At 41.8% G+C, this 12,908-nt stretch overlaps 1 protein-coding gene across 1 annotated transcript in view; it reads left to right on the top strand.

Moving 5' to 3' along the window:
* LOC117529029 (poly [ADP-ribose] polymerase tankyrase-1) overlaps positions 1-12,908 on the top strand; it is a 211,339-nt gene that overhangs the window by 18,781 nt on the left and 179,650 nt on the right. The window contains exon 4 of the mRNA XM_034191721.1: positions 2,674-2,769. Within this exon, the coding sequence (XP_034047612.1) occupies positions 2,674-2,769 (96 nt within the window). The remainder of the gene's footprint in view (positions 1-2,673; positions 2,770-12,908) is intronic.

Raw genomic sequence — 12,908 nt, forward strand, 5'->3', positions numbered from 1 at the left:
TTTTACTAAATAAAATACCATTATCATTATTTCAGAAATGCAACATCACAGGGAATTTTCTCAACATTTCTGACGAAAAACACTTTTCAAATTAATTGTTCGTATGTAGTCTGGATTATGTCTTCTTATATCAAGTGATGCAACACATTTAATTGCCTTCATGAAATTTGCCATAATTGCTTTGAGTGCTGAAAGTGAATCAGCAGTTGTCTTCCGGGGTGCAAGTTTATTCCAAAATTAAAGGTGAAACCACTTCAGTGCTCCTCCACAATGACAGCATCTGGTGTGAAGTACAAAAACAAAGGTGCCTCTGTTCCATTTAGATGTTTGGTTTGAGTGCTTTCTGCATAATTACAAGAAAACCAGGGCAGCTACATAAAACTCATAAGAGTTCTAGGCGCTTATTTATTAGACAGAGGTTTGAAAGTCTGTCATCCTGGCAGGCTACACATTTGGCAGCTGAATAGGAGCCGAATCAAGTTGTGTGCTCATGCAGCTACTAAACAAATTCATCTCTTATTAACGGGCATCTTCTCTTGACACACAAGGTATGCAGAAAAGTTAGTCAATAAAAGTGGGATAAGATGTTAGAACTGCTGTATCTGGTAAATGTGAGGGTTGAAATGTTCATAAATTGTAGTTGCTTTTGTTAGTGTCTTTTTGTTGGTTGGTGATTAGACGATACCCACCCTGTGTGTCCTTATTTTACCAGTCCAATCAAAAAGGTCGAGACTCAAACTCTTGTGGATTATTAGCATCGCCATGAAGCAAAACCAGGTATTGACCATGTCTGTTTGCTTTGTCTTTCTGCACCAATATCTTCAAAATGTAAAGAGCAATTTCACTCAAACTTGCTGGATAAACTCAGTGAGCCTTCCTCTCACAGCACAGGTCATGCCAAGGTCAAATGTTAAAAATGTTAAGGTCATATCAGTGGTTGTTTAGTATTCTGTGGGATATCTTCAAATGTAAACCGCAGTGTCAGTCAAAGCCTGATTAAACTTAGTGGACATGGATCATGTCAAAGGTCAAATCAAGGCCCATCATCTAAAATACAGTAATGACCATATTTGAGGGACGAGATACATAGAAACATAGTTTTTTTTTTGGGGGGGGGGGGGGGTTGCATAGAGTATGAACTGTGTGTGACCTCTTATGTTAATGATGTAATATGGTCAAAAAATTAGCTGGCAGCAATGAGGCGCTTTATTCACCTGGATGCCTTTTTCTTTTTTAGTCACAGCTCTATGCCGTATCCAAAATAGATTATGGGAGGAAGTTGAATCAACATACGGGGGAAAAAATTTAAACCTGTCACATGCATATTTATTTATTTATTTGTTGTTGATCTGTGGTTTTACATCATACCCTGTCTGCATACATTTGTGTGCTCACTAATATGTCAGTGGGATTGGCTGCAGAGTTAGAAAAAAAAATTTGAAAGAGAGTGTGTGTGTGTGTGTGTGTGTGTGTGTGTGTGTGTGTGTGTGTGTGTGTGTGTGTGTGTGTGTGTGTGTGTGTGTGTGTGTGTGTGTGTGTGTGTGTGTGTGTGTGTGTGAGAGGGAGAGAGGGGGAGAGGTGACTGGTGTGCGTCAGTGCTGGGGCACAGACGGGTGTGCACTTGCACATACGTAGACCTCCAGTAGAATACATCTGCATGGATATTCTGTCTCGTTTCTGCAGAGTTTGAAGTTTGCAAAAGTCAAAGGGCATGCACACCCGGTGCTGCTGAGCTATCACAGTAGACAAAATTGAGCTGGAGTGTGTTGACATGAGTGCCCCCGAAAGAGCTAATTTACAAAGAAGTGAGCGCAGGCAGAGTTTATTATTCAGCTGTCGTCGCGTGGCTCTGCCCCTCGCCTCCCCGGCCATCGTTCTGTTTTTATTGCCACCTTCTCTCTCTCTCTCTCTCTCTCTTTCTCTCTCTCTCTCTCTCTCTCTTTCCTTCTCTTACTCGTTCTTTCACCCACTTGTTTTGACTCTCCTGCACTCTCTCACTCATTCCATCCTTTACCTCTCCCATCCCGTCTTGCTCTCTTGCTCCCCTCCCATCTCTCCCTTGCCTCTCTCATCTCGCTCTCCGCTGCATCGTTCAGTCAGACAGAGAGGCGAGAGTCCCAGCACTCGTGCTGCCTGCCTCGTCGCTCTTACCTCGATGAGCCGGAGCTGCTCATGTCTCCCTGCCTTATTTATTTTTCCGTGATTTAAAATGTTGACTTAGTGGTCGCTCTGCCACAGCCGTGCCGTGTAGCTGCTTTGGTGTAGTGTAGCTTCGCTTCTTTTCTGGTGGCATGTCTGTTTACATTGGCAGCCTGGCTCAGAGGGCAGGGGCAGCTAGGGGCAGCCAAGGGAGCAGCGCTAGCAACAGAGGAGGAGCAGCTGGAGGAGGAGGAGGAGGAGGAGATGAATGTGAAATGGAACTTGGAGAGGAGCTGTCAAGAGATTTAACAAGAAGAGGAGGAAGAGAGCGAAGTGGTGGAAAAGGAGGGTTTACAGAGGCGGAAGTAGTAGAGGAAGAAAGTGGGGAAGGTGGTCCGGGAAGAGCAGTTTTGGGAGCAAGATGTGGTTCTTCAGGAGCAGCAATAGGAGGGCTAGGAGGAGTAGTGTGCCGAGGAGTTTGTATGTCAGTTCAGGAGCTCAGCTACTGTCTGTGTCTCCCCTGTTGTTGCTCAGTGTTGCTGCAGCATGGAGCCGACCCCAACATCCGTAACACCGACGGCAAGTCGGCCCTGGATCTGGCTGAACCCTCTGCCAAGGCCGTGCTCACAGGTCAGTGCACCTATACCACCCGTCTGTCAGTCTGTCTGTCTTATTACGGCTGCTGATCATCTTCTTGGATATTGAATGATATCTGATCAAATATTTTTAAGTTACATTGTGTTTCTAAGACACTGCATGACACATATCCGACAGAAAACATCTGTGAAAATTATTAAACCATTTACTATGTTTTCTGGAGTGTGGTTTTTTTTTTTTAGCTAGTTTGTCAGTTCCTGTGACTTATACTCCATTGTGACTTAGATATCAAAATAACACACCCTCTTATTATTATTATGATTGTTATTAATCATAATAATAATCATAATAATAAATAGTTATATAGCACTTTCACAGGAATCAAAACTCTAAACAAAAGAAACTCCAGTAATGAAAGTGCAGTACAAAAATGCACCCCCCCCCCCCCCCCCAAAAAAAAAAAACTGATACAAAAATTTAAATGGGCTCGTGTTTTTATTGTATGGTTGTTTTCAAAGCTGTGGGCCAGCAATCCGTGTCCAGCTGACCATTACTTTTGTCTAAACTGCGTAAAATAATGACAATAGATGAGATGACAATAACTCTCATCTCAAATAACCAATATGTTGTTCATGTATTTGTCTAGCTTGCTTCTTTTTGAAATTTAACAGTTCTTATGGTACACACCACAAGCCGAGGGCGTCCTGCATAAATCTAGTGTTCATTTCTCCATGTTGCTGTTAACCAGCAGTCCATGCCCATCTGACGATTTCTTTTGCTCAAATTGCATCATTCAGTATGTTGTCCAATGCATATTTATTTGTCCATCTTGCTTATTTTGGAACATAAAAGTCCTTATGTTAAGTAACAGCACGGCAATCCCTCAACACCAGTTGATTACAATGACCTTGGGGCCAATTTCAAGGTCACAGCGAGATATTCAAGATATTGTCATTGCCACCCTTTTTAGTGCAATGTCTCAAGAACCAATGGGGGATTTTCACATAGAATCACGCTACTACCCCTAACAGAGTTTGCTGTGCACAGCCACTTCCGATAAAATGGTGAGTCAGTTTAAGTGCCGTGAAAAGTTTCCTCTTTTTACAGAATTTGTATTAAATCTTTCAAGAGTGATGTTTCAAGATGTGTACCGATTAACAGAGAGACACTCTCCCACAGGCTGTTCCAACTGGACAAAGGATCCAGTTTATTTTTTGAGAAGTTCATCTACAACTATGAAGGTTAGTACCTAGCCAGCTTGGCACCAGAGTAGATATAAACACTAATGTTATAACATGTGCAGTCGAGGGTAACGTAAAACCTAACTAAACAGAATATGCACTTTTATTAAATAAGTTGACTCATTTTATTATATAGCCTATTCTGTAATGAACTACATTAGCCAATGTTAGCAACAGTTGACGCTACTTAGTGGCTAATCAAGACGGCCCCTTTTACCTGAATAAACAATCCACAGTACAGTGTAAGTGTATCTGCAGTACATTCGCATCTCTGTATTTGATGTATTAATTATATTTGTTTTCTGTCAGTATCCAACATCACTGACAGGGAAGTTGCTGTCAGGTTTAGGTATTATAGGTTGATAAAGAAGCGAGAAGAGCCCCGTTGTCTTAGGAAGCTAAGGCATAACTTCCAGTTTTGTTTAAATTACATTAGTCAAGAAGTACATTGAATGAGTTGGTGTCCTGCTGTGACATGCTTGCAGTAGGTTAATATCAATGTAATAGTGTAACTATGCATTTCAATTCTGTAATCTCCTGTCTGCATCTGCACAGCAAAACTATTGAAACAACCATGTTGTCAGTTCTGTAAGGGGTTAACTTATTTACTGCAGTTGCAGATTTTCCTCAGGTTCACTCAGAACTTTCCTGCGGTTGCAGTGTTGTAATTTTTATTTGAGTTACACGCCTATATCATTGTGGTCTCACATTATGTTCTGTCTTTTCTGTAGATTGTTTTCCTAGCTGATGCAGCCAAACTCCAGTTAAAGCTGAGTGAAGGAGAACTTGATGAAGAAACATCATGCAGCTGTGCAGCAGACAAAATTCTGTGCAACCATCCTGTGGCCCTGCTCTTTCAAAGTGCCCATTACAGCATGTTGCAGATCGGCTGTGCTCACAGATGATGTCTTCATAGGCTGGTTGACTGGAGTAACACTGGGTCTCGAAGTCTAACACATCCTCAGTTCTTGCGTGCACGCTGATCTCTTGTCCTGTAGATAAGAGCTGAACCACCAACTGAGGCCTGCACAAGCTCTCTGCAAACATGGCATAGGCCAATGACAAAGGTAAATGTGTGCCACATTGTAAATCCCTATGACACCACAATGAGATAAATTATCTGTTACGGCTCAACAAAAAGGTTTCCCCGCTTGCATGGGGACTGTAAAATACTGTAGCAGGAAAGTAGATCCAGCAACAAACCTGAGATGGTGTAAAAAAAATCAGCAAATTAATCAATGACTGTTGTATAAAAAATGTGTACAGGCCCACAGGCAAATAAAAATAGACTTTGGACTATTAGATTTTTCCAAACTTGATATTGACTTTTTACAATGAAGCAGGACACTATTCCAATCATGGTTGCTTGTTAATATCATTCCCAGGGGATTCATGCAGAACCAGTTCAGGGCGTGGTTGTGAGGAGACCAAAGCCATCAGCCAGGAGTGTCTACAAATCAACACTCTATCAGGCACACATAGGTGATGATACTATTAAATTGTTGGTTAGTATACAAATAATGAATGTTTTTCGCCTTGTTGAATGGTATCTTTCACCTCATGAAATATTCTTTCCATTGAAAAAATGGAAAGACATTCATTATTTGTTTTATATAATGGCGAAAATAGATCCTTGTCATTTGATATTTTATTAATTTATAAATAACTGAAAAGGGACTTACATTTTGGTGTGTGTCACTGGCACTTAACAGTCCAACACAAACTTTAAACTGGAGTCCAAAATTGTTCTCAGTAGTTCATGATACCGTCCACTGACTGTGTACAGACTGCCATTTGCTTTTCCTCACTCCAGCAAAAAACTGCGTCAGAAATTTGTCCAGCTTTTCATCCTAACAGCTCGTCATGCCCCCAGACAGGCTGTGGTGTGGAGGATTTGTTTGTTTTTTTTTTGTTTTTTTTTTGGAGTGTGTTAGAAGAATTGGCAGCGTCAATTAGCTCCTTCAAATCGTCGTCCACCAGCAAAACAAATTCCACTATGTTTAGCTAAACTCCGCCCCTGGTATTCTGAGCATGCACGATGGTCAGGGCGTGCAATAGCACATTTCATATAACACCAAAATTGCACACTACAGAAGAACTATTGCACGGTCAATGAAACACAGCGGCAAATGGTATAAATAATCCATGTCACGTGACATAGAAGCTATTAATCAAATGACAAGGATCCATTCAGCCATTATATAATGTATAATATTGTAGATTGCTGTATATTGCTACTTTTTGTATGTCGATGTAGTAAATAAAACATTGCTATGAGTGGTTCTCCAGAATGACTGTTGATGTCAGAATTGAAAATCAAAACAAGTTGCTAGAGATGTGTAGAAGGTCAGTGAATAAAACATTTTTTTTTCGCTTGATTTATTTCAGGATTCCTCCCTGACCCATTGTGATTGTCTCTTGGTGAAGGACTGAAAAGCGTCAGACCGCAACCACTCGGTGCTGCGTGGCCCAATGAAGGAGTGCATGACCTGAATGCCATTCCTTGTTTTGGCCTTGCTGAAATCAAATCCTCAGACATCTCCAACATATCTGAGACAGGACATGTCAAATTGGTGAATGGCCAGAAAAAACTGAAACGTAATTCTAAATTCCACTGGCAGGTTCAGGGTCAACTGGCAGTTACTGGACTGAGTTGGTGTGATTTTATAACAGACATGGAGGAGGACATAACAGTAGAAAAAGTCTGGAGGGATGATGAAATGATAAGGGAGATGAAAGAGAAGGTGGACAAGTCCTTTTTTGGTATATACGAGGTCTGTCAATAAAGTAACGGTCCTTTTTATTTTTTTCAAAAACTATATGGATTTCATTCATATGTTTTTACGTCAGACATGCTTGAACCCTCGTGCGCATGCGTGAGTTTTTCCACGCCTGTCGGTGACGTCATTTGCCTGTGAGCACTCCTTGTGGGAGGAGTCGTCCAGCCCCTCGTCGGAATTCCTTTGTCTGAGAAGTTGCTGAGAGACTGGCGCTTTGTTTGATCACAGTTTTTTCTAAACCTGTGAGACACATCGAAGTGGACACGGTTAGAAAAATTAAGCTGGTTTTCAGTGAAAATTTTAACGGCTGATGAGAGATTTTGAGGTGATTCTGTCACTTTAAGGACTTCCCACGGTGCGAGACGTCGCGCAGCGCTCTCAGGCGGCGTTGTCAGCCTGTTCAAGCTGAAAACCTCCACATTTCAGGTTCTATTGATCCAGGACGTCGTGGGAGAACAGAGAAGTTTTAGAAGAAGTCGGTTTCAGCATTTTATCTGGATATTCCACTGTTAAAGGAGATTTTTTTAATGAAAGACGTGCGGACGGGTCCGCGCGTCGGGACGCAGCCGCCGCAACGCTCCGCCACAGGAAAAACACCTCTGTTGGAAGCCTTAAGGACAAGTTGGAACATGTCTGTTGTGTGGGCCGCTGAAGAGGAGGTACTGCTGGCCCACCACCACCAGAGGGCGCCCTGCCTGGAGTGCGGGCTCCAGGCACCAGAGGGCGCTGCCGCCTTATGGGAGTAGCCTGGGTGACAGCTGTCACCCATCAGCAGACACAGCTGTTCCACTCAGCACAGAGGTATATCAGGAGGATGGCGTCTCCACCTCAGTGCCGAGATATCGCCTAAGACTGAGGTAATATTCTCTGCATTTATATTCTGAACAACCAGCTAAACTTGTTAAACCTTTTCAGGACTGTTGACTACTGATAGCTTCATTGCTTGGATAAGTACTCACCTTCCTGCTGTACTTTGACAAGAGGTGGAGGCGGCTTCTCCCCTCTCCGTTACTGGGTGCGGTCGCATCCACACCTGTGTGTTGTTGCTCTCTCCCGCCAGCAGTACCGGATCCGACGAGCGGAGGCAGTGGCCACCTGGGAATTCGGGACTTGCCGGTTCCAGTATTTCCAGGGTTCGGTGGCAGAGGAGATCTGGGTGGTTCCGGTTCGACTGAGACGGACGTCTCCTACCTTCGAGCCTGCCCACACGACACCAGCGGATTCGACCCCAAATTGTGATTGTTGTATTTATTGTGCTCGTTTCACAATAGTAAACCTTGTTATTTACCTTCTCCATTGTCCGTTCATTGTGCCCCCTGTTGTGGGTCCGTGTTCCTACACTTTCACAACAATGTCCTGCTGTTAAACAATTTCTCATATACTCACTCCACTGAAAACCATCAAAAGCCGCCTGGATTTTACAAATGGTTATCAACACGGAGGTGTTTTTCCTGTGCCGCCGCACCGCGTCGGCTGCATCCCGACGCGCGGACCCGTCCGCACGTCTTTCATTAAAAAAATCTCCTTTAACAGTGGAATATCCGGATAAAATGCTGAAACTGACTTCTTCTGAAACTTCTCTGTTCTCTCACGACGTCCTGGATCAATAGAGCCTGAAATGTGGAGGTTTTCAGCTTGAACAGGCTGACGACGGCGGCTGAGAGCGCTGCGCGACGTCTCGCACCGTGGGAAGTCCTTAAAGCGACAGAATCACCTCAAAATCTCTCATCAGCCGTTAAAATTTTCACTGAAAACCAGCTTAATTTTTCGAACCGTGTCCACTTCGATGTGTCTCACAGGTTTAGAAAAAATTTTGATCAAACAAAGCGCCAGTCTCTCAGCAACTTCTCAGACAAAGGAATTCCGATGAGGGGCTGGACGACTCCTCCCACAAGGAGTGCTCACAGGCGAATGACGTTACCGACAGGCGTGGAAAAACTCACGCATGCGCACGAGGGTTCAAGCATGTCTGACGTAAAAACATATGAATGAAATCCATATAGTTTTTGAAAAAAATAAAAAGGACCGTTACTTTATTGACAGCCCTCGTATATGAATGTGTTTCTTCAGCAGAAAGTTACATGATGACTACAAACCAGAAAACATTGCTGACCACTTCTCAGCTAACTGTAAATAAATAATAATAAAAAAACTGACATGTTATCAAGTTATTAAATGTTTACTAAATGTTAGTGTTATTCACAAATGTTAAATAAAATTTTTCAAATGAGTGACTCTTCTCATATTCAATATACACAATATATAAATATAACTAATGATATGCAGTACAACAGAACTAGGACAATATACTAACTGTATACACTACAGCTGTGTGATCCATGTGCAGAGTTTTTATGAAACGGACGGCGGTTTCATTCTAGCGGGGAATTCACACTAACATTTGAATGAAAACAAAAAAATGTTGCTTTATTTAACAGGAATATTGTTATGTGCAGACGCAGGTTGAGGAGCGGACCAACGTCTGACCGAACCCAGCACTAAATAACCAGAAAGCGGTTCCACAAACAAAACGATTTTATTTCCCCTCCGGTGCAATAATTAGTGTACAACATAAATATTTAGTTTGTCTGGCGGAGTGAAGGACGGCGCGCTCTCCAGCGCCCAAAAGGATCGAAGCCTCGGCGCTTCTGGACTCAGATTCACCGCCAAACACCCCCCAGGTGGACACGACAAACTGACTCTCTGATGTGTGCTGACAGCATGTGTCCCTCACCCGTCCTCCTTCACAGGTACGTTGTGTCAAACCCTGGCGCGGTCCTCAGCGTCTCACAAACGAACATCACAAGGTCGAGTTCCCGGCAATTCTGCTTGAACCACTCATGGCTTAAATGCAGAGCGCCATCTCATTATCTGCTTCAGCTGAAAGTCTTTATGTTTACTCATGAGCATCATCCACAGGTGCTGCGAGTCAGTAGGCCTGCACGTGAAACATCCTCCACAGGTGCAGCTAATAATGCTGATGAGGGTGAAGGACTCTTCTGCCAGCACCGTCGCCACAGACAAAAACCAGTTTGCATACCACCTGGAGAGCAAAGAAAAGAAAACAACACAAAAACATCCAGCCAAACCCCCCAACACACAACAAATATAGCCTTTCAAATCAAGTGATTCCTGGAAATTGGTCATCAAACAACAGTTGGTCCACAGCTGCCAGCGTTCCCAGGTGTGATATTCCTTCAGTCTGCGAATGGCTCCTTCCACAAGGATTCGAAGTCGGGCGATTGCTCAGGTTTTCAAAGCATCTTCTTTGCTGAGCTGCGCTGTGGTTAGGAGTGAAATGAATTCATTTATATTATTTCAGTAACAACTGTCTGCATATTTTAAAAACCCTTAATATTCACAGTCACAATTTTCATTCGAAATTTTGGTTTTGTGTCATGCCCACTTGTTATCTTGAAGGGTGGTATCATCTTCATCCAGCTCCTTTACGTCAGCCTCCAACTGCTTTACACAGCATCCAGTGCACCTGTATGAGATGAGAGAAAAAAAATGAAAATGAGAAAATCTACAGCTCAATATTTACCTTTACTTGCTATTGTTAGACTATTACTTTTAATTTAGCAGAATTATTTGACTATTAATTATTATTACTTTATTTGACTATTAATTATTGCTGAATTACTTTTTAATTTTTGCTACTGTTACCTAATATTACTTTTAATTGGGCAGAATTATTTAACTATTAATTTATTTGACTGTTAATTATTGCTGAATTACTTTTTAATTATTACTACTGTTACCTAATATTTTCATTGAGCAGAATTTCACACTGGTCAAACTAACAAAGTTGGTCAAATTCTAAGACATCAATTAAATTGAGATTTGTAGATCACATTCTATATCTGGACTTAAGCCCATGTGCCAGTGGTGTTAATTTATATTCACTCCATACACTCACAAAAGTACAGAATACTTGTACGTTTAAATAATTTTATGATGGCATTTTAGTAACTGTACCTGTATCCCATGCTGGCCGGATGTTGTGATTTTGGTTTTCTTTATTGAAATGTGTCAATGTAGAAACTGCGATTTGGTAGATTCGGAGAGTCTACTAGTAGAGACTCCGATCAGAGAGTTTCCATTGATTACAAGTTCTTACTTTCTTATTAGGATCACTTGGCTGCAATGTGATGTTGACAGATGACAGATATTTTTCTAATTTCCACAGTAATGTATTACTGTCATTATGTCTACATATCATCTTGTCACGATAACGAATGGCTTGGTAGAATCAGAGTCTTTACGAGTAGAGAGCAGAGTGAACGTCATGGTCTAAGCTCACACCCAGTTCTTTTGGAGACTTTTGTCATTTGGGAATGAATGAAAGCTGAGGTATGGCTGTGTTTCTTTGTTTGAGTGCGACACAGAGCAGTGACACTGTGAAGTTGCTTCAGACGTTGTTAACTGACTGAAAGTGCGAATGCACCGCTAACTTTTATTTCCGCCTAAGAAACCCAGAACTGTGAAAATGCCCCATTGACTAATATCGTTCATATTCTCCCGACACTTTTTATTACTAATTTGTGGGGACCGAGGGGATATGTTATCTACTGATGACGCTTGCTTTTTCTTTTCTTTTCGTTTTTTTTTTTTTTTTTTTTTTTTTGAGGTTGTTTGTAGTAGCAATTTTTCAAGTCTTTCCATCTCATTTTGAAAGGCCCCTCTGCCCCACCCTCACTCATCACTTTTCTTCAAATTTCCTGTTCTTGTCCCAAGACCACACACTCAGTGGTCACTGCTTCAGATTTGATGTATTTTGCTCTCTGCCTTGTCCAGTTCTGACTCATAGCTGAGGCTACAGTCAATCAGTGGAAACTCTTGTTCTGTGAAGGTTTTGTTTCTTATTCCAGTACATGCACGGTGCTGCATGAAAGACAGAAGACAAAATGAATGGGTTTAATTTTAGCATAAGCGTGCAAAAACCTGCTGCAGGAGACTCCCATCCTTTAGCTCCCTCTGTGGCCTCTTACATGGAGCTCTGATCATCATTATAATCACAGTCATTGTCCCACTGGGGTTTTACTGTGATTTTTCAAAGCCCGGTGCTGATGCATTAGATCTACATTAGTAGCTTGTCTGATATTGAAGGTTTTAGAAAATTAAATTTCAGTGTTTCTAATTTCAGCACTTCCATGTAGTAATAGCCACTTAAAAAAGGTTTTAACCGTGTGTTATTAGGACAAGAGAACCATTAGATCAAGTCAGTCTTAAACAAGAACACAGGACACATTTACAGCAGTTACAGTGCCCTAAGAGGAAAATAAATTTCATAAAATGCGTACATTTCACTTTGATTAGACTGCCATGGAAGCATAGACTTTTATTTATTTTTCTTCCCTTTTTTAACAACAGTTTCCCATTTTAATATTTATAGGATGAGGCAGATGCCTCCATAAGCACTTTTGATATTTGATAGATCAACTAGCTTCTGCCCAATTTTTAGCCATGTTTTCTTCAGTTGGAAAACCAAATAATTCATCTACGACGCAATTGAATTACTCTTATTTGTGGTTTGTATGAATGGACCAATAAAAAGATTTTAAATTGAATCCCCTTATTCTGCTTTTATTGCTCTCCGTTGCTCTGTTTATGTGTCTGTGCACAGGTGATGGCTCAAAATCAGTTTTTACAGTTCAATGTTTACACTACGTTGCATCATTAATTTCTTTTTTTCAGCCTCTGGTAAATTGGAGATACCACAGTGAGATACCACAGGGAAAAGCTGAACAGTGTCGGATTTCAACATATTTGCCTCGTAAAAATCTATTGCAAAGTACAGAAGAAATGAAGCAGTTTGGTGCCACAAATATTGAACATTGCCTCAAATGTTGGGTTTATTGCTTCACCCTCCCACAACAGGCTGGTCTGATGGACGACACAGGGGCTGTCATCATGTCAGTGTAAGACCACACCGTGAGCATCTGATCCTTAACAGCAGGGCTCTACCACAGCAGACAGGACTCTGGGTGCAGGGTGAGCAGTGGCACCAGAGAGAGAGAGAGAGTCCAGAACAGAGTGGCAGGGTGCAAGATTCAAGCTGGGATAGCGTACACTGGCCCCGTTTACATAAAAATCCGGTTGCTATGTGATTATTTATTGGCGATTATCTGGTTATTAAGTGGTCATGTAA

The sequence above is a fragment of the Thalassophryne amazonica genome, chromosome 17 (assembly GCF_902500255.1).
Source record: "Thalassophryne amazonica chromosome 17, fThaAma1.1, whole genome shotgun sequence".
Taxonomy (NCBI): domain Eukaryota; kingdom Metazoa; phylum Chordata; class Actinopteri; order Batrachoidiformes; family Batrachoididae; genus Thalassophryne; species Thalassophryne amazonica.